Source organism: Pteropus alecto, unplaced genomic scaffold, assembly GCF_000325575.1.
Source record: "Pteropus alecto unplaced genomic scaffold, ASM32557v1 scaffold123, whole genome shotgun sequence".
Lineage (NCBI taxonomy): Eukaryota > Metazoa > Chordata > Mammalia > Chiroptera > Pteropodidae > Pteropus > Pteropus alecto.
The window spans coordinates 8,234,314-8,262,099 of record NW_006433950.1 but is presented as its reverse complement, the minus strand read 5'-3'; the positions used below and the strand labels follow the sequence as shown (position 1 = coordinate 8,262,099).

General features: G+C 43.5%; 2 protein-coding genes across 11 annotated transcripts in view; one reads left to right on the top strand and one right to left on the bottom strand.

Moving 5' to 3' along the window:
- The first annotated feature begins 1,038 nt into the window (after positions 1-1,038).
- GABARAPL2 (GABA type A receptor associated protein like 2) lies at positions 1,039-11,389 on the top strand. Its single transcript, XM_006908809.3, has 4 exons — positions 1,039-1,209; positions 1,544-1,599; positions 2,774-2,946; positions 10,781-11,389. Exons 1-4 carry the CDS (start codon positions 1,176-1,178, stop codon positions 10,869-10,871), a joined length of 354 nt encoding a protein of 117 aa, XP_006908871.1. The 5' UTR covers positions 1,039-1,175; the 3' UTR covers positions 10,872-11,389.
- A 147-nt stretch (positions 11,390-11,536) lies between these two features.
- The window catches only part of ADAT1 (adenosine deaminase, tRNA specific 1), a 28,797-nt gene continuing 12,547 nt past the window's right edge, over positions 11,537-27,786 (bottom strand). For 7 of the 10 annotated variants that reach the window (XM_006908808.3, XM_015586914.2, XM_015586915.2 and 4 more), the window contains 2 exons: positions 24,414-24,500; positions 20,112-21,657 (listed from right to left, as the gene is read on the bottom strand). In XM_006908808.3, the coding sequence (XP_006908870.1) occupies positions 21,525-21,657; positions 24,414-24,500 (220 nt within the window). In that variant the 3' untranslated portion in view covers positions 20,112-21,524. Of the gene's footprint in view, positions 18,144-20,111; positions 21,658-24,413; positions 24,501-26,314; positions 26,455-27,786 lie in introns of those variants that run through there. The other 3 variants (XM_025044614.1, XM_025044617.1, XR_003045412.1) reach the window with 3 other exon arrangements.

Sequence of the window (27,786 nt, the reverse complement as noted above, 5' to 3'; positions counted from 1 at the left end):
AGATTCCACAGCATCCATCAGGAATTTCAACTTTAGGAAATGATGAATGACAATATTCAAACATACAAGCCGTTCAGATGCATCAGAATCACAGGCACAGGGCAAGGATCATGTGCCCAATTAAGTGAATACTCTTGTTACATATTCACCAGCTCATAAACAGATGATGACCCAGAGCAAACTGCCCTGATGACTCTGCTAGAAAGAAAGGAATGACATCACTGAAGAACCTGAAGGCCCAAGCAGGTGACACACACACACAGACACACATACACAGAGCCTAGGCTGTGATTATTGAATCCTACACTAACTGCCAAAGAAGCCCATCTCATGACCAGCTATCAGGGAATTCTCCGAGTCTGGTAGTCACCTCTAACTCCCCTGCCAGTTAAAGTTAAGGGGTCTCTGTGTTTTGTGAGATGTTTCAGTCCTCAGATGCATCTCTCTGATACCTTTTCTTAACATTAAATGTTTACTTGATATTTATTCATGAATAAAGGAAGGAAACTGGATTTGTTTCAATTTCTAGGCCCAAAGCAACTGTTATGGCTGCCTTTAATACTGAACCCCCGGGTAGTCATCAGTACGCCTCCTCACACAGTCCCTTGAAATTAGTCACACTTCCTGTTTAGAGCCCCCAAACTGTTACCACTCTAAACTATACTCTCCAAACTGTCAACGTCCCGCCATCACTAACCACGGGACCCTTCTTCTGTCATTCATATCTCCAAAATCTCTTGTCACCAACGCCTCAGTCACATTTCCCTCATGAACAGCCCTATGTAAGAGCCCTATCCTATCAGTCAGACCCTGAAAGTCCCCTTCCCGTAACCAACGTTCACTGAGACTCTACTCCTGTCACCAGTTCCCCAAATCCCCTCCCCAGTCGCCAATATCCCTCACTTACACCCCTATCGCCAACGTCATTAACTCACACCGTAGTCACTTGCGGACCCTCTGCTGCCCCGCCCCTTTGCGTGCGCCCCGCCCCTTGGCGCGGCGTCCCGGCGAGCGGCGCCGGAAGCCACGCCCCTGGCCGGTTGCTAGGCTCCAGCAGCCGGAAGTCCCGCCTGTCGTGTAGTCACCGCCGCCGCCGTCGCTGTCGTTGTTGTTTTGGTTGGTTCTCTGAGTTCCGCGGCTCCGAGGGCCGGCTGCGTCCTTTCCCTGCCGCCGCCATGAAGTGGATGTTTAAGGAGGACCACTCGCTGGGTAAGCGCTCGGCCACTGGCGGGGCCGTACGGGCCAGCGCGGCGGGTGGGCCCCTCCCCCACTAGGGCCGCCCTGGGTTGGGCCGAGCGGGGCGGATGCCGTGCTTTGGGCTCGGGTCGCCGAGGTTCTTGTCTCCCGGGCTGCTGCCCACGGACCGTCGTGCCGCCTTCGGCAGGCCCTGTGGGGAGTCAGGGAACCGAGGACCGAGGCCGCTGGGACGCTAGAACGAGGGTCCGGGGCATGCGTAGATCGCGGGGGGAGGAGGGTTGGGGGCCCGGGAACCGGCCGGCCGGCGGGCAGGCGTGACCCTCAGCCCGCTGTGTTTCTCCCGCAGAACACAGATGCGTGGAATCCGCGAAGATCCGAGCGAAATATCCCGACCGGGTTCCGGTGAGTGGGTTCCCCGCCCCTTCATCTCACTGACAGCTCTGTCGTCTGGGACCCGAGATAGGGCCCCAGGCCATTCAACAGTTGACAGGTTGAGATTCCAGCCCCGGCTATAGTAGCAAACGGGCCAGGTTGGGCTAGGGGCCTTCCCGGGGCCGGGGAGTGAGGGGCTCGAACTGGTGCTGTTCAGGGTGTTTCAGTGCTGAATCTCCCGATCTAGGCCAGCGAGCTTTCTGCAGCCTCTGGGCTCCCTCGCTAATTATGTAAGGAACGATGTTCTAGGACAGGGCAACAGGTCACTGCCACTTTGGGGAATGGTGGTAGAGGGAGACTGTCACTTTGGTCTTGGAAGTGGTACTTTTAGTCTCAGGACAGCCTCATGTTTAACTTTGAGCCTTCACTTTTACCTGACTTCTTCTAGCACCCTTTCCTCACACTCATCCTGTTATCCTTTCCTGACCAAAAAGCTCTGAGAAGCCACTGAAAACCCCTTCTCCGTTGGTTTCTCTTTAATCGATAATAAATACGATCCTATATTTCTTCCATGGTAGGGAAGATGGCTTCTGTAATCTTTATTGATTTTTAAAGGGCATCTAGGTCTGTTATTGTAGCTTATTGCTTGTGAATAGTTTCTTTGAAGAGGGAACAGGAGGGACAAATTCAAAACCTAGTTCAGAGAGAAACAACAGACCAAATGAAGAGCTTAGTTCTTGGCTGGATGGGATTGCCAAATCATTCCTCTTAGTCCATACATTCTTGTTTCCAGTGTTCTTTGGGATCTTATTTCCCTTGTAGTGTGAGGGTAGTTCCATTCTGGGGTCCTGGAACAATAGGCGGTGATGAAACCCTCACTAGATATCCTCAGGTCTGCCCAGATAAAATGTTGAAAATCTTTGTAGTAAGGGCTGTGTTTCTCTTATGCATGCTGAGATTGGGAATGAGAAATACAATAATTGACCACAGAAAAGCACTTACCATTTCCCTGTAACACATTTATATATCAGTTCTTAACCGCCAGAGTGTGTGGTTTATTAAGTCAGGGACATTTTTTTTTTTTTTCATGTTATTTAGTTTTCCACCCACCTCCTTACCCACACACTGCTTATCAGCTCCCTGACAATGCAGGGCCAGAGCCTCACATTAGAAATCCAGTCCTGACCTCTCTTTGCTTTCCCAGGTGATTGTGGAAAAGGTCTCAGGCTCTCAGATTGTTGATATTGACAAACGGAAGTATCTCGTTCCATCTGACATCACTGTGGCTCAGTTCATGTGGATCATCAGGAAAAGGATCCAGCTTCCTTCTGAAAAAGCAATCTTTCTGTTCGTGGATAAGACAGTCCCACAGTCCAGGTGAGAGATGTTTACTGGTATTGGCCATCTGCTTGGCTGCATACAGAACTGAAAACTTTGGAAGTCCAAAAACTCTTGGAGGTCCTAACTGAAAATCTGGATTTTTTCGTTTCCTGATATCAGAAGCTTAAGGGAAATAAGGGCTGCAGTACACGGAAATGTGCTTTAGGTTAAGAAAATAGAACCAGGCCTGGAGCGTTAAAAAAAAAAAAAAAGGTGAAATCCAACTTCAGACCCCCAGGAATCCTTTAAAAGAGTTGAGGACTCACTTAGGCATAAGCCATCAGTAGAACTGAAGCCTGAAATGGTTTTCTCCAAATGATCCATGAAATAAGTCCTGTCATTCTCTACCAGAAGCTTGTGGGCCTTGCTGAGGCTCAGCTTCAGTTAATCACCTTGCTTGCTTGCTCTCCAAACTCATTCAACTCTGTTTCACTGTAAGAGTCTGTAGCTGCCTGATCTTTAATAAGCTAAAATGGCTGCTGTCTAGAAAAGGGCTCTGAGGTCTCTCTACAGACTTAGGCCTCCCTTGGTACCACCTGTTCTGACTGTTGGAGCCTCTGCCCCCTTGTTCTAGCTGTTGTGCTGCCTAGAAACAATCTTTGCAATAACTTGGGGCCTGACTCTAGGCAGGGCATTACAATTCCCTTCTTTTGTGTGGTTGACAGCACAGCTCTAGTCCCTTGTGGAAAGAGGAAAATGGACTGGCTCAGTCTAAATCCCTAGTCATTCCTTTCCTGTTCCTCATTGAATACTTATAGGCCCTGAGCCAGATGCTAGACCCTCTTCCCTCAGAGTGAGTTCCTGGCTGCATCTCATCTTTGGGACCCAAACTAAGTTTCATCTGCTACCCCCAAAAGTAGTACATCTAAAAGCTAAGGCTTTCAGAGGCCCTGGTAACTAGCCCAATGTGGCCAAAGTATATTCCTTTTGAAAATCCTTGAAAGCTCCAGTAGTGGCCTAAGCCAAATTTTAGTATCTTTCCTTACAAAAGGTAGAAAGCTCTTTTTTGGTCTGAAAGACCAAAAGGCAGAAAAGCAATTTTTTGGTCGGATATTCTCTTTCCCAGTCTCTGCCACCAACAATTCCTGGTGTTTGGCAGAGAAGCCAGATAGGAGAAATGGAAGGTTCTTCTCTAAGGCCTGTCGACATTAGAAATGTCCAAACACATAGAGAATTTATATAAGTTTCTTTGAGCCAAAACTGGTGACACAAGTGCTAGAAAGTAAGATCTCAAGTGCTCTGGAGAGTACCAGTTTTGCAGTTTCTTTTATGCATTTGAAATTAAAGGAAGGAACATAAGGAAGATTACATGAAGGTGAGAGAAAGCAAGGTGGGGATTGGATTACAGGACAGCTAACGAGATTATGTGCTCTCTTGAGGGAGGTTACGCTTATCTCAAAGGTGTGTTAACCTGGATGCACAAGAATAATGGACTAAGGTAAAAATAAACCTTTTATTAGAAAAGTTATATGCCTGGGGCAGTACTACCCACCTTGACCTGCCTAGTTAAGGATTTATAATCAGGTCACCCTGTGAGGTTACTGTCCGTAGAACCCCTTTTTCATCCACAGGCCAATGTCCTGCCTGAGGACATGGGCCAGGCCTTGCCTGGTGGGTGCCATTGGTTTGCTATAGCTTACTGAGGAAGCTGTGGTGTTGCCTGGATGATCTCGACATGTCAGAAGTGAACCAGTCAAACCTTCCTCCTCAGGCCTGTGGGCAGTGTGGTGCTGGGTGCCCTCTTCACTAGGGGAGGAAGCCCTGCACAAGTAGTCACTGGGCTTCCTTCCCTTAAGGTGGTAGGGGAGGTAAATCTTCATGTCACCTAACTTCTGCAGAGCCTTGGTGTCCCGGTGTTTTCTCATTCCTGGAGGTGGCTTCTTAGGTGGAGGAAGTAGGTGACTAGGACCTATGGCATTGAGTTTCTTTTGCTTTTCATTCTCAGATACTTCTTGAAGGAAAATGAAGTAGCTTTTGGAGACATTAAGATTACTTTGACGGCTCCCTGTTAATCTAGCAATTAAAATAGCTGTAGATTTTAGCAACTACCCCCTTCCTCCATTATCCCTGAGATATAAATAGAATTAGAAATGAAATTCTCAGGGCCACAGAGGCTGCTTCAGGGCCATTTTTTCTCCAGTCTCATTTGCCTTTCCAACCTGGTAAGAATCTGCCTAAAGCAGATTTATACTAATGATTCAAAGTCAGGATTTTAGAGTCACTAACTAGGCTCCTCTGCCCTGGCCCTCAGCGCCTTTGGCTCCAGGTAATGACTTCCTGCAGTCATTAAAGTAGCAGTTCTTTGGGAGTTTTATTCTTAAAAACAAATTTGTTTATAAACAAAAGAGGCATGTGACATCATTGAAGCTTTATGCAAATGATAATCACCTGATAGCAGCACAAACAAAATTTCCACAGGGTCTCCTTCCTAAAGCTAGTGTGTGACTCAGCTTCTCCATTTCCTTCCCAAGGCAGTGGAGCAGCTTTTTCCTCAGCTCTTTCCAGACTCCTTAGGGAAGCCTGGGGCCACCCTTAACCTTTAGCCTGCTCTCGCAGCCTTCACCGTGGAGGGGAAGGGATTGAGAAAGAAAGCCTGCAGGAGCTCTCCCCCATCCTGTAACAGACAGGCCTGCACAGGGTCTTTATGCCTGAGGCAGAGGGGAAGTGACTTCTGTTATACCTGCCTTGGAGAGGAACTTTGAGAGAGTGTTCTGGAACACAGGCCATCATCACCTTATAGAATGCTGGGATTATTGTTTAGAGTAGTTAGTATTAAATGTTGATTCTAGAAATAGAGACAGAGGCAAGTCCCTAAAAGTTTTACTTCCTAAATTCTTTCTGACTTCTGTTTTTTAGAAAGGGGGGCTCTTCACTGTCCTTGTGTATTCAGCATTGGAAAGTTGAATTCTTTGCCTAGGTGCCTGCATCCAGAATCAGGCCAAAAACGAAAGGGGAACTATGGGTTGGTGGAGGCAGGACTTGAGAAAGCACATCAGCGTACAAGTTTCCCAGACCTGGCATTGGAGGGGAACCCAGACCTGGCAGTGGTGCCCACCCGCCTTTTGGTTTTAGTTTAGAACAAAGACAAGAGTCTTGTTAATCTTCTGATTAAAATAGAAATAGAAGTATAATGTTAATTCTCTCTTAAGGTGCGATAATTTGGGAATGTTACATTAGAAAACCTGTGCTCTTTAAGATTATAGTGTTTAGTTGCTTCTGGATTTAAAGAGGTACTAAGTAAAAGGAAGCTGTGATGTCTTATAGTCCATTCAAAATGTGCTTCAGTCAAGCACTTTTGATCATTTCTGGGTGAACACCTCTTCTAGAACAGGGTGTATTTCAGCAGTTGAATAGGGTTTATTTATATCAGAAAAACCTGATAAAAGGAAGAGGCAGTAGTTAATTTTTACTTTTTAGAATTTCAGGGAGCCTTCGGGGTCATATTAACTTTCACTTTGAGGTCAGTGCCTTCCCAGGTCCACAGCAGTGGCCATCGTCCTCCTACTTCACCTCACCATCCTTACCCTGCTGGAAAAGGATAAATCCAGGTCCAGTGGAAGCACATGTGCTTCAAAGCGGATGGGTGGCCAGGTGTGCTTATCAGTCCAGGCAATTCATGAGTCAGGCTGGCTCCCACAGCCTTCATGACCTGACCTTGGTTGGGGGACAAGGGGAGGTTCTGCAGGGAATGGGCATCCACACAGCCAAGGTCAGCCTCCCACGATTCGTAGGCTGTTGAGTAGCTTAAAACTGATATTTTTCCCTCAGCAGCATAGCCGGTCCTGGATGTGGATCCTTCTGAAAGGCTATTGGTTAGCTTTTCTGATTCGTGACCCTGATTGGAGGGGTGGAGCCAGGGTTTGCGGGGCAATTTAGGTTCATTCCACTGTATTTCAGGGTCCTCCCACACCTTAGATTGACTCCATTGCTTGAATCAGCCATTGGCTTTTCCCATTTCTTTCCCATTCCTTGTCAGACTCAGGGCTTAGAAGGTGGCCGTACCCCTCATCCTCAGCAGCACCCTCACATGAATGCATGTAATACTTGATGCCACCATGGTGTGCGTTAGTATTAAGGACTGGAGTCCATCTCTGCGTGTCTTTTGCAGCCAGTGTTTGGGTGTCTTTCTGCTAACAGGCAGCAAGCTTGGCGTTCAGTGCTGCTTGCGAGTTGTCAGGCCATCCAGCAAGCCCATGCAGCTTAGCCCCACAGACATGTCCGATCTGCCTCTGCCTTAGTATCCTCAGGCGTTTCAGCAGTGCCCAGTGCGATGCGGCTCAGCCTTCTGCGAATCCGAGAAGGAAGGTCATCTTCTTAGGGGCTTGTAGAACTTGTCTCACACTGACACACCAGCTTTCTGCTATCGACTGCCCGCTGACTAGGGTCATATTTTGCATTCCTGTGCTCCAACTTGACAATTCTTTTAATAAGACTTAAAAAAAACATTATTTTAGAAACTATTTTGGTGGCCTAGCTCCTTTGGCACCAGGCCAAGTTACTCCGTGTGTGAGTGCTATTATCAAATCCTGCTGTACAGATGCGTCAGTCTGCTTTCATGACACCCAGGGAAGCCTCGGACTCGGGCGTTCAGTTATGGGCTGCTGAATGAAGCATTTAGTTCCTAGCATTGAGCATTGTCAGTTTTCATGTTCCTGCCCAGGGGGGGACCCTGAGTATAAAGGACACAGTGCTACTGCCAGCTGAATAAAGTTTCCACACAAGGCAGTGTGACAGAGAAAAGGAGAAGAGTGAGAAGACCGTTTGTTAGTCATTAGGCACAGCCATCTCGTCGTCAAATTACAGACAAGGTCTGAAGGAGAGAGTGCTGACACCTGGCTGCTCAGTGTGTGATGCAGAGGCTGGCAGCAGTGGCCTACCTCGGAACATGTTAGAGATGTGGAGCCCCAGACCTCACCTGACCTGGTGATTTTGTATGCATGTCTGTATGTGTGAGCAGCTCTGTGCTAAGGGAGGTCTCTGTAGATGGTACAGGGATGCTGACGTTAGGTCATTAGAACAGATCCAGCTGTCTGTGCACTTGGAGGCAACAGCGCTTGGTGGTAAGAATGTCTCCTGGCTTTGCGACCTGGGGTGACTTATTTAACCTCTCTGCCTCACTTTTTTTCATCTATTAACTATGGATTATGATAGTACCTGCCTCATAAGATCGTTGTGAGGATAAAGAGTTAGTTACATGTAACGCACTTAGAACATTTCTTGGCACGTAAGTGTTTACTATTGAGATTTTTCTGATCAGCCTCTCTAGGGCACTGGTTAAACAAATTTATAAACCCAAGTTTTGCTTAAGAGACAATGGAATCTAAAGATAGAAACCCACATGGTTAAGCACCCCCTCCAAAAAAAAATGTGCCTTAGATTGTAGTGGTTCCAGCGGTCATTGTTCAGAGAGTCTGGGATGGGACGCTGGTATTTATAAAGTTCCTCAGGTATTTCTAATTCAGTGGAACTTGGGGTCATTGCACTAGGGCTTTTAATTTGCTAGGAAAAGAGCAAGAGCAGAACTTTGTCAGATAGAAGCAAATGTGACAAAGGCACCAAGGAGAGGCTGCCTTTGAATTGTACGCAGTGTCTGCCACTTCTGCATCTAAACCTCTTGGGTAATGGTAGTAGGGAGATGATAAGACAGGTTTCATCAAGGTCACCCTGGACACTTGGACTGGACCACGTAGGGCAAAAGGAGTTTGGCAATAGCTGTAGCTGTTTCCCCGCAGCCTCATTCTGAGGATTCTCAGAGAAAAGCAGGGATCCTTAGAGGCATTCTGAACCACCAGGGTAAAAGTCTTTAGAGATTCAGCTACTTGTTTAAGCTCTTTGCTAGTTGCTGGTTCCTCACTCCACTTCTGGAGTTAGCTCTGCTTCCTGATCAGTCACATGACTCTTAAAGATAAGTATCTCACAAAAAAAAGTACCTTTCTCTGGCAGAGGGACTGGTTCTCAGTGTGGCTGCACATGGAAGCATCATTGGAATTTTAAAGCATACCGATGTACTGATTGGTCTGGGGTGCAGCTTGTGCATGGACATGTTTTTAAAGCTCCCCATTGTTTCTAATGTGCAGCCGAGGTTGAGCCAGACCCACCACTCCAGGTGGGCTCATGAGCAGAGGTTCCTCCTCCTACCCACTGCTCCCCAAGTCCTCACATGTTCCAGGGCAGTGCTGTCAATAGAAATGGCATGCGAGTCACATTTGTAATTTTAAATTTTCTAGTAGACACATTAAGAAAGAAAAAGAAACAGACGAAATTAATTTTAATAATATATTTATCCTATATATCCAAAATGTCATCATTTCAACATGTAATCAGAATAGAGGTTATTTTATATTTTTTCATACTAAGCCTTTCAAATCTTGTGTCTTACACTTATAGCACATCCCAGTTCAGATGGGTCACATTTCAAGTACTGAATATAGCTAGTGGCTACTGTATTGGGCAGTAAAAGTATAGGACATTTCTATCACAGCAGAACTTTCTAGTGGACAGTGCTCTTCCAGGGAGTCCTTATTTTACAAATTCCAGGTTAAGAGAGCCTCACAGGGAACACTGTTTCATTGTACAAGATGCCGATGACAGGCCATTTTGTATTCATACTCATCTACCCCCACACTGTTACTTAATAATTCTCATCTACCCACACAGCCAAATGGGCTGAGCTTGAAAATGGGCAGGAAGACTAGGAAAGGAAAAATCTCCCCTTTATAAATGTCGCGTGTCCCTGTTTACATGGAGGTCTCACATAGCCTACCAAGGACACAGCAGCGGTGGGGCAGTCATTATTTCACCAGCCTGAGGTCCTGGACCCCTCTTTATCTACCCCATTGGCTCTTGTTTTATCACTTCCTGTGTGTAGGCATATATTGTGACCTGTCCTGAGGCTAGTGACCTCTAATGTCTTGAACTGGCCCTCAGACCACAGCCTTATTGCTGGTTCCAGTTGACCTAACGGTGTGCATGGTCGCACTGTGTAGCACATGTCTTTGCTTCCTGCTCATCTCTAATAGTACAGTCACGTGGCCAGAGCTCGCCCAGGGTTCCAAGTGTTACTAGTCTTACTCTGGAGCCAGTCCAGCTCGGTTTCGTGGCAGAGAACTAGATTAGGTCGCCTACTGCAATCTGTTTTACGCTCCCACCCACACGTTTGGTTTGAGTAGTATCTATTTCTGAAGGGTTCTTAGGAGGTTTGCAGGGCCTCCTTGGATCTCAGATACAATCTGAGAGCTGTTTGCACCAGTGTGAGGAAAAGAACTCTTTTCGCTGGAGGAGCTTCCACAAGAATGAACCCACTTGTACTAACATGTTAGTTAGGTACAAATTATAAATCTTCAATAAACCAACCAGAGGAAAAGAAAGCCCCATGTACTCTTCCTTACCTTGGTCCTCCATCCACACAGGGATGGGCCAGTTGGGCATTTAATTTTGCTTAGGTTTTTTTTTTCCCCTTGCCCTTGGCATTCATTCAGAAAGCATTCTGAATGGACTAACCTACTAACCATCCAAGCCCACTCAAGGAGCTAGATAGTGCTGGCCTCTTAAGGGTTTCCTTTGTGTGAGGGTGAGTGCAGACCGCCTTGTCTTGGGGCAGAAGAATGGAGATTTGATTCTAGTCTTTTGTGGCTGCATTTATCTTCTTTACAACAGGATTGTAGCATTTCCTGAGATCTGAAATTCTTTTCATCACCTGCCACCGAAAGTGTGGGAGACAGTAGCTAGTTTAAGGAGTCAAGTTCCTTATCCTCAAGCCATCGTCCTCCAGCACCTACACTCTAACTAAATCCAATTCTCAATGTTTTGTTTTGTTTTTTTCTCTTTCAAGCCTAACTATGGGACAACTTTACGATAAAGAAAAAGATGAAGATGGATTCTTGTATGTGGCCTACAGTGGAGAGAACACCTTCGGCTTCTGAGGGCCAGCGCTGGGCTAGCTGCACCGTTCCTGCTTGTGTATCTTGTAAATAGCCGGCTGTTTTCAGTTACTATACCAGCACCTCTTCACATAGACCTATTAGTGCATTTGTAACTGGATTGATTTCTTAATATATTGGAAGGTTTTGTTTCCTTAGACTAGTAAATTATCATACAGAGTTTTATTTTGAGTTTTTCTTTTTGTGCACTGTCCTCATGGCTATACTCTCCAGAGAACTTTTCCTCTGGGAATCCTATTTAATGAAGATATTTCCTTATTGAAGTGAGGTAGGTGGGGTATTAAAGTGAAAGGGAGGGAGATGATGCATTTATTCTGGATTATGTTTGAAGTGTTAGATGGCTAAGTATTAAAAGCATCCAAATTAAATCCTTAGCAATCAGAACACTTGCTTCACTAGATTTTGCCAACTGCCAATCATGTTGGACTGAGCTAATCTGTTCTTCTTTCTGAAACTATTAAGGTAAATAATTAACAATAAAACTTCCTCTTACAAAGGCATTGCAATGTGACCATGTCCTTTATTCACCATCTTTTAGATGGGTCAGAGAAGTAGCTCCTGCGTCTTCCGGGTTAGGAGGGTTTGTGTGTGATCACCTGGTTCAGGCATTGAGCCTCTACAAAAAGGTACTGAGAGCTCCCACCACCGTCTTCTCACTACCCTAACCCTCTGCCTTATGGGAAACGGCTCTTACTGGCTTCTTGTTTCTTTTTAACCTTTATTTTTGAAAGTACAATTCAATATGAATATATGTCCTTATTTTCTTTTTCTTACACGAAACATATACTTATGTATATTGCTTTTTTCACTTAAAAGTATATCCCGGTGAGCTTTCCATATCAGTCCATAGCCTTTTCACTCATTTTTACAGCAAACAGTACTACACTGTGTGGATATATCATTGTCACTTATTTTTCCAGGCTCATTGGTTTCATGATTTCTCATAAATTAGTATAGATATGTAGGCTTGCCAGCACACAAATGCATCTGAGAGGAAAAGCTTACTTTCCTAAATCTTCCTCAGCTGGATTATGTTGGAGGCTAGAGCCCTACATACATCATTAGAATAAAGAAATGAGGTATCACTCCGCGATCCAAGAACATGTAGTTAAAATGACTGTCAAAATACCACTGGGGAAGAAAGATCTTTAGCTTCATCTTTACCAAATTATATAAGCAACTCGTCAGAGCTCTTTAATGATGTCAAATTCGCAATTGGGACCAGAGGAAACATTCTTGTCATAAGCATCTTGTCGATCTTTCCTAAACTTGACCCAATAAGAACTGTAGGCCTCTTTGCTGATAGTTTCAAATGAGAAGCAGGTATAAACTGGCCTATGAGTGAGCAAGGTGATGAGAAGGAACATGTTCTGTGTTATAAGGAATCTTGTTTGCAGTGATAGACACCCAACTCCAACTGGCTCAAGCTCTAAAAAGGCAATTTCTTATTTCAACTATCAAATAGAGATGGTTCACTGGCTTCAGGTATAGCTCAAACCAGAGATCAGCTGAGAATATCAAATCTCTTTCCATCTCTTTGTTTTGTTTCCCTCTGCGTTAACTTCATTCTCAGGCATGTGATAACAAAGATGACCATACCAGCTTAGCAGCTCCAGCAGAAGGAAGAGCATTGCTTCTGAGAACACTATCAGAAGTCCCTGGGAGGAATCTGGCTTTGCCTGAGTTAACAGCCCGCTGCATGGGGCAGAGGCTGGTGGGAAGGACTGGTGAACCCCTCCTTAACCATGTGAACGGAATAGGGTTATACAGACATGGAGGAGGGATAGCTTTCCAAAGGGGTTTTGCTTTGTTTCACAACCACAAACCCATAAATGCAACTGAGAATAGGGAAGACGAAAATCAAAAGGCAAGTATCACTGAAGCCAACTGTTTTTCTTTTCTTTTTTTAAGTAATTTATAGTTAGCATTTATTGAGCATGCACTGGGTACCATGATTTACATACATTATCACAATCTTCAAAAACCCCTCATAAGATAGGTGGTGTAATTCCCACAGCCACACTGCTACCAAGTGGCAGAACCGAGACACCAACCTTGAGATTTAAAAGGAAAGACATAGTTGGCAGTGTCAAATAATTTTGTGATGTTTGATTTTTCTATTTACAGTGTGCCTTATACTATGTTGGACGCTGAGGCACAAATATGAATAAAGCTACCCCATCCTGCAGGAGCTTACGGTCTGGTAGTAAACCAACACAGAGAATTATAAAGCCATGTTTTAAGTGCTATAGTAGAAAGTATTATTGGAAAACAGAGAGTAATTATTACCTATAAAAACTGAAGAAAGTCCAATTGTAATATCAATTAATAAAAATGGATTTGTCGGTCTTGCCTTTAAAGTGCAGCATCGGAGTGAAGGTTTTTAAAAGTTATATTAGTAAATAAAATTCAGCCATATACTTAAACTATCATGACCAAGCAGAACTTAGCCCAACAATGGATTATATAGTTCATCATTAATGTCTATTAATAAAATATACACAATTATCAAAAGAGAATATATTATCACCTCATAGATGAAAAAGCACCTGAAACTACTCAAAACCCATTCATTTTAAAAAACCTCTTAGCAAATTAAGAGAATGGAACTTTAACTTGACAAAGGGAATTCATAAAAAATCTATAGCAAATGTGTATATTATCACATAAAGCTATGATAAATAAGGCAGTGTGGTACTGACATTGGGATAGACAAATCCATGAAATAGATGTGTATGTGAAATCGGACAGGTCGCATGACAAATCAAGGAAATGATGAACCAGTCAATAGATATAAATGCTACTGTAACAACTGGTTACTTAATATGGTAAAATTTTAGAGGCATTCCCATTAAAAACAGGAACTAAAGAAGGAAGTCTGAACTTTATGGTATGTGAATTTTATCTCAATAAAGCTGTTTAAAAAAAAGTTTAGCACAGCTTTTACTCAACATTCTCCTGGCATAAAATCAATACAATAAGAAAAAGTAAATGAGAAGCATAAAAATTAGAAAGACTAAACTATTAATATGCAGACAGTGATAGTCCACATAGAAAAATCCAAAAATATCTATAAAAATTAAAAGTTCAGATGGTTGCTGGAGACTAGATTGGTTACAAATATTGATGTTTCTACATACCAATTACAACCAATTGAAGAATGCAATAGGAAAAAAGGTCTCATTCTCAATAGGAGAAAAAAAATAAGCACATAGGAATAAATATAAGATATGCAAGACCTTCATAGAGAAAATGACAAAACCTTATTGGAGAACATAGAGACCTAAATAAAAGGATATACTAATATGCCATATTCAAGGATAAGAACACCCAATATTATAGAGATGCATATTGTCCCCAGATTAACCTATAAATTTAACGCAATCCAATAAAAATCCCAATTGGGTTTTTTTGTTGTTGTTTTGTGGAATCTGACAATTGATGCTCAAATTCATCTAGAAGAGCAAAAGGCCAAGAATAACCAAGAGGTGTAAAGAAAAACAATCTGGGGAGACTTATCTTAGCAGTTATTAAGACTGTGCCATATGGCATAGAGATAAACCAGGAAACACAACAGAAATCCAGAAACAGACTCATGTTTAAAATGTAACAGTGATGGCATGAAAATCAAAGGGAAATGATGAACTAGTTAATCCATGATTCTGTAATTGGTTATATATATATGTGTGAAAAAAATAAGATTCCTATATTACATCCTGCCTAAAATTAAATTCAAGGTGAATAAAAGATCTAAATGTGGAAAAGCAAAACTTAAAAAAAAATTAGAAAAAATTAGAACACCTATAACCTTGGAGTACAGAGGGAGTTCTTAGACAAGACATAAAAATACAAACAATAAAGGAAAAGATTGATAAATTTAAATACGTTAAAATTAAAAATCTTAAAGTATAAAGATTTTATTTAAAAAAAGGTACTGTAAACAAAATTAATAGAAGCCAGAGATTAGGTGAAGATGTTTGTAACAGATATAAATAAAAAAAGTTAATATCCAGAATAAAGAATTTTTCCAATTAATAAGGCAAACAACCCAAGAGAACAATGGTCCCAAGATTATGTGGCCCATCTCTCACTTCCCTTCACTCCTCAGCCCTGGAGAGCCTGGCTTCCACTCTGTGACCCTGCTGTTTGCTGAGGTTACCAAAAATAACCTTGTCCCCCTGTAAGGGAGCAGGGGTGGGGGTTACAAGGTTCTTAGTTCTTACTTTCCTTGTTTCTCTTTCTTTTAGTATATTCTACACTTTATTTTATCCTTTTAGCATAGTCTACACTTTAGATTACTCTCTCCTTTAAAGCTCCTAAAACTGGTTTTCTCCCGATTTTCTTCTGGCCTCTTGGTCACACTCCTTCCTGTGCCTCTCTACCTGCTCCCAAACTCTGTGTTCCCCAGAATTCAGTCCAGGGTCCCCTTTTCTTCTCATTCTAAACACATTCTCTCTGGATGACTTATCCTAACCCCCGTCGTCAAAGACCTCCTATAATAGATGACTCTAAAATCTCTATCTCCAGCCCATTTCTCTCCTGAGCCCCAAACCAGTCCCTCCAAATGCCTACTCTAGGTCCTTATCCCAAGATATCACAGAAATCCCAAATTCTGAAACAGCTCATCGTCCCCTGCCTGCATCTCCTGCCCTGCCCCCGCCAGACCAGCTCCTCTTCCTGGACCCCCTTTCCTAATACTTGGCTCCGCATTCCATCCTGTCGCCTACACAGTAATCTGGGAGCCCTCTCAATACTCCCTCATCCCCTACCTGCAATCAGCCAGCCTCACCAGCCTCTGTGTATTTCTCAAGTCAGTCCCCTTCCTATGTCTCCGAAAACCGCTGCTGTCTGGGTGGGCCTCATCGTTTCTCTAATTACTACGGCAATCCCCCACTGTGGTCTCCTTGCCACCATCCCTGCCCCTGCCAATCCATCCCCCTTGCTACAGAGGAGAGCGCTCTTTCTAAAATGCAACTTCCATCCCAATACCCATTTCCCCAAATCCCTCAAGTCCTCAGTCATCAGGATAAGACTATTCTCCTTTGCAGGGCATGTCCCTCCCATGCCCTGCCAGTCCAGCCAAGCATGGCATGCTTTCATTTCTGGTCTTTGCATATGGGAGGGATTCTCTGCCTCCAATATCTTTCTCTCAAAACAGTCCCCACATACACCCCCATTTCCCTTTGCTTGCTAACTCCTAATCCTTCCCCTTTGCCTCTGTGCTCAAGTGTACCTGGGCCCAAGAAATCTTCCTGTGCCCCGCCCTCCTCCAGGTCGGGTATTCAGCCTCTGTCACACTGCGCCAGTCCGCTGTGAAGGCCGTGGCCCACCTTTCCGATCAGTCATCCTCTTTCTCAGGTGCACAGCACAAAACCTGGCATAGTGATGGTGTTTAGACGGTATCTGACTGGATATCTGAGGGTCCCCCCGGAGCTGAGAGCCTACTTAACGAGTGCTAACACATCTCAGTTCTGCAGCAGTGGCTGAAACACCGTGGCCACATGGAAGGCACGTGGAAGGTGTGTGCACTAGGGTACCAGTCTGAGGATATATAAATGTTCTTATTCTCAAAAGACTTAATCTATATTAGACTGAATGGTAGAACACTTTAAAAATCGCAATTGGTTCTCCTTTTCATCTTTATTTTCTCAGGGAGAAAGAGATCCTGGTGGTTGACTTTAGGGCGGCAAAGCCATGAGTTAGGTAGGAGGATCTATATATACTTCTGTGATCAACAGCTTTGCTTCCCTGCCTCCTTAGCTTCTGAAGATAGGCTGCTGCTTCCAGACGTGGGGCGGAGAGGTGCATCAAATGAACCTACAAATGCCTGGTGCGCAGCAAGAGGCTCTGCAGACATTTGCCCGATAGGCTTCTCCCAAGGACAATCTGTCACGTTTACTAGCTAAAGCGCTGGAAATCGAGACTAGCAAAATTGTAAAGAGTCACTTATGAGCTGAAGTGGCAGACCGAGGCTGGTGTTTCCTATGTGCCAGGCACTGTACATGTGGTAGGCAGCCCTTCTCCTACCTATGTGGTAATTATCTCATCTCATCCCCATGACACCATTGCCAGGGGGTGGTGTTGCCCTCATTTCAAAGGTGAGGATACTGACACTCTGAGAATATCTCCCTAAGATCACACAACCAGTACATCCTGGAGCCACAGTTCAAACTCAGATCTACAGCCTAAAGCCATCCTTGTCCTGCTAGACCGGAGATTCCGAAAGGAAGGTCTATTCGGCCCCTAGACATACACAAAATGATCCAATTTTCTTGCTTCTGAAAAAATTCAGAAGTTCTGACAACAGTCAGCTGGAACAAAATAATGTTCTTCACTGGATAAGGAATACATTTCTCAGTTCACGCTATCTCTTTTAAGTTTCCCTCCTGGAAATATTTGGGTTTGTAACCTTTGTACCACAGAGTTTATGTGCCATCCTTTATTTTAGAGCAGAATTCCTTTAAATTATATGCAAGCAAATATTAACCCACATTAGCCCTCATCTTTCACGAAAGAGGTATAGAGCCGGGCTGCACGGTCCGCCTGCATCAGCACAGGTGAGTGAACACTTGTCCGGAGCTGGTGGGGACTGTGCTGCCCCCGAGGCCTTCTTTCTCAGCCCAGCAGGTACTGCTGTGCTAGGATAGAAGAGAATTCACGATGGCACTGGATAAATGAGGGGAAAAAGTACAGCATGAAAATACCCGCTGAAAAAGGCACTCACTGGAGGCCAGCACAGTTCACAAGTGCCAACAACAGAAAAAGAAATTGATGAAATCCTGGGTGGGCAGTGGAATATATACATTGAGAAGAGCTCTTTCTTTTTCTCGATTATCAGAATCTAATTCAACGAAAATGACTGAACTAGACTGTGTACATCTATTCTTGGGCAAAGCTCGGGTTGCCCTCAGTACAATTTCTCAGAGATCTCCTGAGAGGTTGCACATAAAGGTCTTGTTGTTGAGATGAAGAAAGATGCTGGAAATGGGCTCCGTTATCCTGCTGTTGTCAGGCTGGTTTCACCACCATGGGGCCCACCGTGCCTCTCCCCATGGAGACACTGCAGGTTTCAATGTGCTTTTCATTCTCTCGGCTGCCTGAGCAAACAGCCATCACTGTTTCCATTGTGAGCTCTCCTCCCTCTGGAGCCATGCCCAAGTTCAAGGAGCATGTGCTTGAGACTAACATTTGGCAGCTTGGCTCCCCGCTTGGAGTGACTTTCTGCTGGTGCCTTTTCTCAATCAAGACACTTTCCTGCATTTGGAGATTGAAAAGCAGGGCTGAACACGCTTAGTTCTAAAAGTTCTTAACCCTGCTGGCTTATCGGGATGAGGGATAAAAAACCCCATACCTAAATACAGAACCCAAGTTATTTGACTACGACAAGAATTATTTCCATCCCTCCCTTGTTACCAACATGACTGAGGCCATATACATCTCAAAGTGTCAATGGGCTCGGTTTCCTGGAGAAAAATTCTCTTTGCATTGTCTACCCCATGAAGAATTTTTATGAGAAATCCTACCTCGCAGTTGAAAAACTGAGCATCCTATGCTGGGAGCTCGCTTTGTAGAACAAGTGAAAGGTTAGAAGTCAGAGATTAAATTACTTTCCCCACATCCACATAAGTAGTGGCAGAGCTGGTATTAGAACATAATTACTTGAATATCCAGACCTAAAGAGTAAGGTTTTTCCCCCACATTTTTAAATTGAGGTATAATTACGTTCGGTAAAATGCACAGAGCTAAATAAATGTCGACAAATGTTTATACCCATGTAATAATCAACTCTAATCAAAACAGAATGTTTCCACCATCCTATAAAGTTCCCTAGGACCATTTTCTACACAACCTCCCTCACCCGTATTCCCCCACCAGGCAACAACCACTGCTGAGTTTCATCCACTTTGATTAGTTTTGGGGTCCCAGCTTTAAGAAATGAAAATTGAATTCACGCCACTTTGCCTGCAGCCCTGAAGTGTCTCTTTGCAGAATTTTCCTCCCCCTTTTGGACCACAAGTACTACTTAAGATTCATTTTAGACCCATCTGGACAGCCTTCCAGGAAGGCAGTCTTGGCCCCAGGAAAGACACATTTAGGTTTAAAGGAATTCACATTTATAGGCTATGGAGGCCAACATGATTCCTCAATATGCAGTATAAAAAGAACTCTCTGGAAAATAAAGTTGCTATCTCCAAAGCATCTGCCTTCTTGCCTCTTTCTGCATCGAACCACTCCTTCGGGATAGCTGCCTTTACTTCTATGGAAAGAACCACTTGAGCCCTTGAAGGTGAGCACATATGCTCTATCTACTTGGAAGCTGTTTCCTATTTAATAACCTTCCTGCTGCAGTAGACTTCTCTTTACTCGTCTGGCTTCCCCAGACAACATCAAAGGAGGATAGTGGCAGTTGAAAATGTAACTTAGAAACTGGAAACTGGGTTTAGAAACTGGAAAACTTTGGCTAAGGCTTGTTCAGAACATTGTCTTGAAGCCAAAGAATGTTGCCAAGGTCCAGGTGCAGGCAGCTTTCCACCAGCCACACACACGACCGCATCAGACAGGGCCTGCTTCTCTTCCAGCCAGGGCGCTGCTTGCAGGCAGGCTGGGTCATTTTCTCCATAGCAGATTCATCTCCCCAGACAGTGAGCTAATGCTTGGCACTCGTAAACTCCATAAAACAAAGCATTTAACCCCATGCTTTGAGGCAGAAGTGACTACGTGGAATATCTACACACAAAATTATTTAAATCAGGCCAAGTTTTAAAAATTTTAAACAAAAAGAAGAAAAATGATGCACACAGTCATAACATGAGAGCCCACTTGTGAACAGAAGCAGCAGCGATGCTGAAAGTGTAAACTCTCAGAAGGCATTTTGTTAGTAAAGAGAGAGTTCTGTGGAATAGTAAGTAGAGCCGCCACGAGCATGTGGTGAGTCCCTCTTTCCTATACGATGTTACTTCAGAGCATTTTCCGGTGTTTCTACCTTTTAAAACAGAGAAACTTTTTCCATTTCCAAAACGTGTTCAAAATAGGTACTATATTAACATGGTTCCAAAATTTTTAAAAATAACAGAATAGAGAGGGTCGTCAGCGTAAAGTCTGCCCCTCACGCCTGGGCCCCAGCCATTCCCTTTCTCTCCTCATAGGCAGCGTTAGTGGTTTCTTGGTATCTGTTTATCTATTCAGAGATAGTTTAGCACATACAAGCAAAACACAAATATATACCTTTCATTGTTCTTTTATAGAAATGAAATGTTAAAATGCTGTCCTGCATTTTGCCTTTTTGTGGTACTAATATTTAGACACAGAATTTTGAAGATATAGTTAAATAAAGCAAAATTATATGTTCATTTACCCTTTGACTCAGCAAATCCCACTTCTAATTCTATCCAAAAGATACGCTGGAAAAATACAAAATATTTTATGTAGGTTATTAACAGCATTTCCAAAGGAAAGAATGAAATGTCCGCCAACAACTAACAGGAATGGTTACTGCTGGGGGAGGAAGAAAAGAGAGAACGGGGCGAGGATGGACGAGATGGGGACCTTTCCGAATGTACCTTTTTTTTTTTTTTTTTACTGTGTGAATTATAGCTCAATAAAGCTCTTATTAAAAACAATTTAAAGTGCTGAAGAAATGCCGAAGAACTAAAGACTCTGAGTAACCCCAACATGGAGAGCTTCCATTTTTAGTCAACAATTTAAGGTGGGAAGAGGTGGAGTTAAATATTAGACATTAGTTAAAACAGGATTGGTTGCTGGCTCTGTTGCTGATTTGCTATAGGGATTTGTGGCCTTTTAAACTTCCATTGAAAGTCACAGAAAACTATCTCGAACAGGCTTCTCAAAACAACAGGAATTTATCTCACATAACCGAAGTCCATGGTGGGTACTAGCTTCAGACATCCAAACAAGGTTGATGGCTGAAGCTCTGATTCTCTTGGCTGTTCCTTTCCGTGTTGTCTTCATTTTCAAGCGAGCTGCATCCATGTGGTAGGCAAGGTCCCAAGATTATGTGGCCCTTGCGGTTTATGATACAAGAGGAGAATCTTTCCTGATCGCTCTGGTAATAGGTCTACGACTGTCCAGGGCTGGCTTGCATTCCTGGAGCCAGGGAGTAAAGTTTGCTTCTACTAAGTTCCATAGATAGCGCAGGAAAGGGTGGCTCTCTGAAGGAAGAAAGGCTGGGTATACAAATATATGTCCACTATGCCAGGTGAAGCTCTAGACTTGCACAGGTTCAAACATCATCCCAGCCCAATAAATACTTACCAAATCAATGTAGGAACACATGAAACAAAGCAACTGTAGAGTACTTTTAAAGCATCACATTTCAGATTCTAATTCCGTATTTTAGAGAAGCAATAAAACACAAGTTAGGACAGATACCAAAGTCATTAGTGAGATGCCATTTCAGCAGAGAGCTACTTCAATCAAGTATAGGTTGTTCCATGTTCTGGAATTCCATCCATCTTACACGAAAGAGATATGTTGCTCTGGTAGATGGCAGACTTTTTGTCCTGACTCAGTCACAAGAAAAGCTAAGACTTGTTCAGCATAAAGGAAGAAATCAGTCCAGCATGAAGGGCTGCAACTCACCTTGTTACCGGTAAGTCCTCTGCGAACTTTCCCTTCTCATTTAAACTGGTGATAATCTGGGGGGTTTCTGATCCAGGATGCAAATGCCTGTTTCTGGAGCACATTCCAGGCTTCCTGGTAAGCAGATGCGGCCTCTTTGAACTCCTGGTACGTCTCTAGCTTCCGCACCCTAATGCACACACACCACCAAGTACACAGGTTCTTACTGAACAGCTCACCATCGGGTCCGACAAGGCGCCTGAGCAATCAACTGGACAGATTACAAGAGACTTAGGAACAGGAGGATTTCGGTAAGCTTTCCTAGAGTGCCTGTCTCCTTTTTAGGGAATTCAGTAGAAAGTAACATGGATTAAAACAGGTAGAAATCAACAGAATGCTAGTTTTGTCTGATTCATGAAATCAGATAAAACAAGAGTAACTGTATCTACTTTTTGGTTTCAAGTTTTCTAAGTGTCTATAATATCCGCCAGAGGATACAGCCATTAGAAACTACTTGTCTGCATCCTTCCCTAATAAACCAAAACACTTTCCATTTTATCCATAGTCTCCAGCAACACCCCTTCCCTATCCCTTAGCCTGTCTGACATCTAAAAAATGGCTGACATGTTGAGTAATATTGGTAATATTTATACCCAGTTAGAAGATTTTTCTTGTGGCAAAGACTCTCTCCTTTGAGCAAACTTCAGTCAGGCTCCTCCAAGCCCTCTTCTCGACTTGGACCTTGAGCTTTGTCCTTGTATCTTATAGCTGAAGAATCTGAGACGAGTGTCTTATTGATCCAATTTTATCCTGCTTCTGAGTTGTTTCTTAGTTCACTTCAGCACAGTAAAGTTGCTGGTTGTGGTAAAAACTGATTTCAGTTGTTTGATCAATTTCCTACCGCTTTTTGATGGTTAATGGGTGGGATGTACACACATGACCATGTTAAACTTTACCTGAGTCCTGTTCCTAAAAAAAGGCATGGCTAAGAAATCTCCCTCCCACCCTTCTGTGTTCTGAGAAATGGCTGACCGCAAAGCACTGCCCTTCCCCATGACTTAGATAAGACTCATGGATGTGAACCCCTCTGCCTCGTCCCCCGCCACCCCAGGCCTGGTTTATGTATGACAAGGCCAAACATAGATGCTCCAAATTCCCATTCTTTGTCTCATAATGATTAACCAAATCCAATGATCGATCTCGACAAAATACCTGCTAACTTAACCAAATATTAGTTATATTTCTCTCATTATCCCAGACCCTTGAACTTTGACCCACCCTTAGCCTGAGTCAGTATCAGAATGTGTAACAACCCCTTAACAGCCCCTCCTGAGAATCAACTGACCGCAAGAAAAGGCACTTCCTGTTCAACTGTCCCATCACACCACCTGCTCATCCCGCTCCCCATTCTGTCAAGCCTTCTTTACCCTCCATACAAAAGAAGCTCCTTTCCACCTGCCCTTCGAGAGGCTGACAGAGCTTATGATTGGAATGTCCTTGCTATTGCATTAATCCTCCTCCCCCCAGTGTAACAGACCACTTCTTTTATTGCAATAATCCTTTTGAATAAAGTCTCTCTTACCTAAGTCTAGATTTGTTTTTAACACTCAGAATGTATGGAAACCCATCCAGCTCCAGTTTGATTCATTTTCCCAGACAAGAAACATGCAGACTGACCATGGATGACTGACCACAGTCTGCATTGCGATGATAACAGTCGCTAGCCTCTTCACAGAAGTTTCTAGCTACCCCTTTGCGTTCCCACTGTATAGTGAAGAATTGGCTGGTCTTTGTTGCCAGTTCTTACGCAGGAACCTCTAAACCCTTAGAATTACCCAAGTGATAGGAATGTCTTTGTTTTCATGGTGGGCCCCTCAGATCACACCTGAGTTTATATTTAACCAGGTGACTCATGGTGGGCCCTGGAGAGTTTAATAACTGGGCTGGCCATGCCAGAAAGATCAGCCATGAGGTTAGAGAGCTGGAGCACTGAGCCACCTGGTATCAGTCTGACCTGCTAGGGTGGAGGAGGAGATGAAGACTGAGTTCAATTACATCACGTGAACCGCGATTCAGTCAGTCCTGCTAATTAATAAAATCCCAATAAAAACTCTGGACCCTGAAGTGCAGGTCAGCTCCCTGGTTGCTGATACACAGTGACGCTGAGAGGGTGATGCATCCGGAGATCACAAAGGCACCGTGTTTGGGACCTTCCCAGACCTCACCCCATGTGTCCCTTCCTTTAGCTGGTCCTGACTTGTACCTTTACAGTAAAGAGTAATTTTAATTACAGTGCTTTCCCAAATTCTCAGTTGTTCTAATGAAATATGAAACGTGAGGGGGTAGTGGGAACCCCCCGAGTTTGTAGTCAGTTGATCAGAAATGTGAGTGGCTAGGGGGGCCCCCAAGCTTGTTGCTGGCATCTGAAGTGAGGGCAGTTTGTGGGGACTGTGCCCTTACTTTGTGAAGTCTGGCCTAACTCTGGGTAGTTAGTGTCAACTGAACCCACCCACCTGCCCCTGAGGTGGTTTTATAGTTCTCTACATTCTTGTTTGGAGAGAGATTTGAGTCAGGGAGCTGCAGTTCACAACCACTGATGTGAACGAAAGAGAAAGAGAAGGGAATGAAGAGCCTAACAGAATATAGTGCTCTGCAAGCACTCGCATCTCCACGGCACTCTCAGTCCAGGCTGGAATGAAAGGAGGGCCTGGAATGGGCCGAGACCCGGTTCTACGCTTGGTCTCTTGGGATTCTGTGCCATCAAACTGTATCATACATGTTTGATACAGATCATACATGTATCCTGCAAGCAGGGCTGTGGGGATGGAAGAGCATGAGGTTAACAGCAGTAAGTGCCTACTGGCCGACTGAACTCCTGCCATTCATAAGCCAAAGTTACACTGGAAGTCTTGCTAAATATGAAATAATATGGGTCAACAGTGTCACCTGAGGGAGTCGGGCCACTTGTCCTCTGAAATACTGCTTAGCAGTTTCTGGAATGATCTAAAGAGTTCCACTTTGCTGATTCGAGATCTGTTTGGAAAAAAACAAAGAGGATTTATTAAGTGTCTGTGATGCACCAGATCCCTATCAAAGACACCAGGCTTCATATGGTATTTAGTTCTGAATGTGACAGAGCCCCCATTGTCACCTGTGCTTGGCAAGGAGAAAACCTAGACCCGAATGTCTTATTAGGTTGAGGCACAAAAATGAATCTTATCTTAAGAAATGTCATCAGCAGTGAAATCATCAAGGTGACAGGTTCAAACGGGATAAAGACAGAGGTGGAATTACTAAATTCCCCCCAAGACACCTATCAGCCATGTTGGCTACCTCCTTTCAAGGGAGCTGGCCCCTTGGGTACAAGAAATTGAAAGCTTTGTTTCAGAGACTTGAGAGCTGCTCCCCATGTAAACTGTGGTTATGAAGTCCACTTGGATGAGCCACTTGAGGCAGAACCTCCCATCTTCGCCTGGGTACCACAGGCCTTTGGAGGCCAGTCCTTTGCTTCTAACACCCAGCTTCATGGAAGTCTTAGTCTGGAGCAGCGAAGGAAGCGAGTGTGGACTCCTCACCAGCCCACTGGGGCCTTCTTGGTGTGGCACATCCATGTCGGCTGTGGCCTGGACTGTGTATGCTTCCTTCCTTTCTCTCACATACACAATTCATGAGCTGATCTAGAAGTTAGGAACTGTTATGTGTGCCCACAACGTGCAGGCTCATCATTACACACCCTACCCTTCACTGTCCCCACAAATCGTACCATCAGTTTAGACACAGTGGCCATACTGGAACATACAAAATAGGGGATCGTGCAGTCTGCCAAGAAGCTGCTTCACCTGGCTGGGACCTGGCCTAGTAAAGGGAATCACAGCTTAAAGCAGAACCCTGAGTCCTCGTGTGCTGTTCTCCCTGGGCCTTAACTGTAGTACGTGGCTGCTGGCACTCGGGAATATAATGTTAAAAGCTGCTTTAACATTAAAAACTCCAAAGCCAAAAAACGAATGGAACTCACTTCATTAACGTATTAAAGGTGTTAAGTAATATAAATAGGAGGAAAATATATGTAAAATAGCATTTGTTAGAATTCAACATCCATTGAATAATTGAAAACCTTTACAAACTAGGACAAGGAAAGGTATTTAAATTCATAAATGGTATCTATAAAAACCTACAGCAAATATATGTCCTTAAAATCAGGAATAAGACAAAGGTACTTATTATCACTGCTTTTATCCAATGTTATACAGAGGTTCTAGACAGCAAGACAAGAAATAGAAGGAAAAGGGATTCAAAAGCAAAAACCAAAGCTATTATTTGCACATGACAGTGATAGTGCCAGTTCTAGCCAATTTCTAGTAAGCCAAGAAATAGAAGGAATGGGGGATTGGAAAGGAAATACTATTTGTAAAAGATTATCTATTTTTTAAAAATTCCAAAAGAATTCCCAGATAAATCAGTATAATAATAAGCATTAGCAAAGTTGCTGGATACAAACACTGACTGCAACAGAGAGCAACAAAAAATTGGTTGCAACAGCAATGGCAAGAAAATGAAATAAAAAGAAATTACTTAAAATAGCATATGTAGTAGCTAATCTCTAAGATGGAGACTCTTGTCTCCTGGAATTCATGCCCCTTGTGCATAACCATTAGGAAGCTGCAGATGCAGTGTGACTTCTGAGGCTACGTCATAAAAGATGCTATGGCTCCTGCCTTGCTCTCTTGGATCACTTGTGCTGGGGGAAGCCAGACACCAAGTTGAGATGATAGACACTTCATACATAGCCTTCTGGAGAGATCCGAGCTGTGAAGAACTGAGGCTTCCTGCCAACAGCTAGCACTGACCTGTCAGTCACATGAGTGAGCCATTGTGGAATCAGATCGTCCACCCCCAGTAGAGCCTTCAGATGACTGCGCCCTGGCTGACATAATAGATGCAACCTCATAAGTCCCTGAGTCAGAATTATCTTCCTAAATTCCTGAAACTATGAAATAATAAATGGTGATTGTTGTGTTAAGCCACTAACTTTTGGCTTAAATATATAGCAACAGATAACGAATATAATAATCATATAATAATCATGGAATAACTCTAATAAAAGATGTAAAAGATTTATAAGAAGGAAATTAAACTTTACTGAAATATATGTAAGAAGATCTAGGAAAGCTATCTATACATATATATGTAATTTTTCAAAGATTACACATTCACGTTGTAATCTTTAAACTATCACATTGATATTTTCAATTTAGCACTACCTTTACTCTAACATAGATACATTTAAATTTATTTTTTAATCCCTCGCCCTTTTCTCTTATAAACCAATGAGCTATTTAATGATACTCTAGGATACTTTGGTATTTGGACAGGAATGGGAAGAGGATTTGCTATGTTAGGGCAAAGGCATTTGCCTATAAGAGGCAGAGTAAAATTAAGCTTCTTAAAAATGAGGGTCCTTTACCTGGTTACTGTTACCTCATTTTTGTAAAAAAATCACAAAAACTTATGTAAAATATTTTCTTCTAGTGTTGAATTAGTATATAAAATGTCTCTACATCCCAGTCTGAGTTCATGTGCCCTGTAGTTTTAACGAGGGTGTTCACCGGATACCAGCACTCGGTAATGAGCAATTAGAAAACCAGCTTTCCCCACAGCAGCCACTGGTCTTTAGAACAAAAGTGACTGGCTCTTTCAGAAATAACATGAAGCTTTTTTGACAACTGAAGGGGAAATCAATCATAACAAGGTGTCTGCTGCAAGCCCTGCACCAAGTTAGAGTCACTCCCTCTCAAATTCTCACATTTCTGTGCGATAGATGCTTTTAGTCAACCTTGCTTTATCACTGGGGAAATGGAGCCTCAGCGAGGTAAAGAAATTTGCCCAAGTTCACACAACCAGGGAGCCAGGAATTAAACATCGGTCTCTTGAACTACAAAGCACCTACTCTACTATATCTTTTCTCCCTGTATGAAGACTGCCTTCTAAAAGGAGAGACATCTGCAACGTGCCAGAGACCTTGGATCATCTACTCCAACATCCTTGTTTTACAGATATGAACAGAGGCCCAGAGGGCAACTGGACTTGTCCAAAGTCACCTGACTAACTGGCGACAGAGCAAGGGTGACAACGGGAGGCACTCTTAATCACGAAGAAAGCACTGACATATTGCGAGAAGCTAGAGAACAGCACTATGGGTATCTAAAGAAAAGATGGTAATTGTGAGCCAGAAGGCAGTGGTGGTTGAGCCGAGCTCTTCAAGTAAAAGAGGGTGTGAATTCACAGGGAAGAAGAGCATTTAGACTTGAGCAAAGCAGCA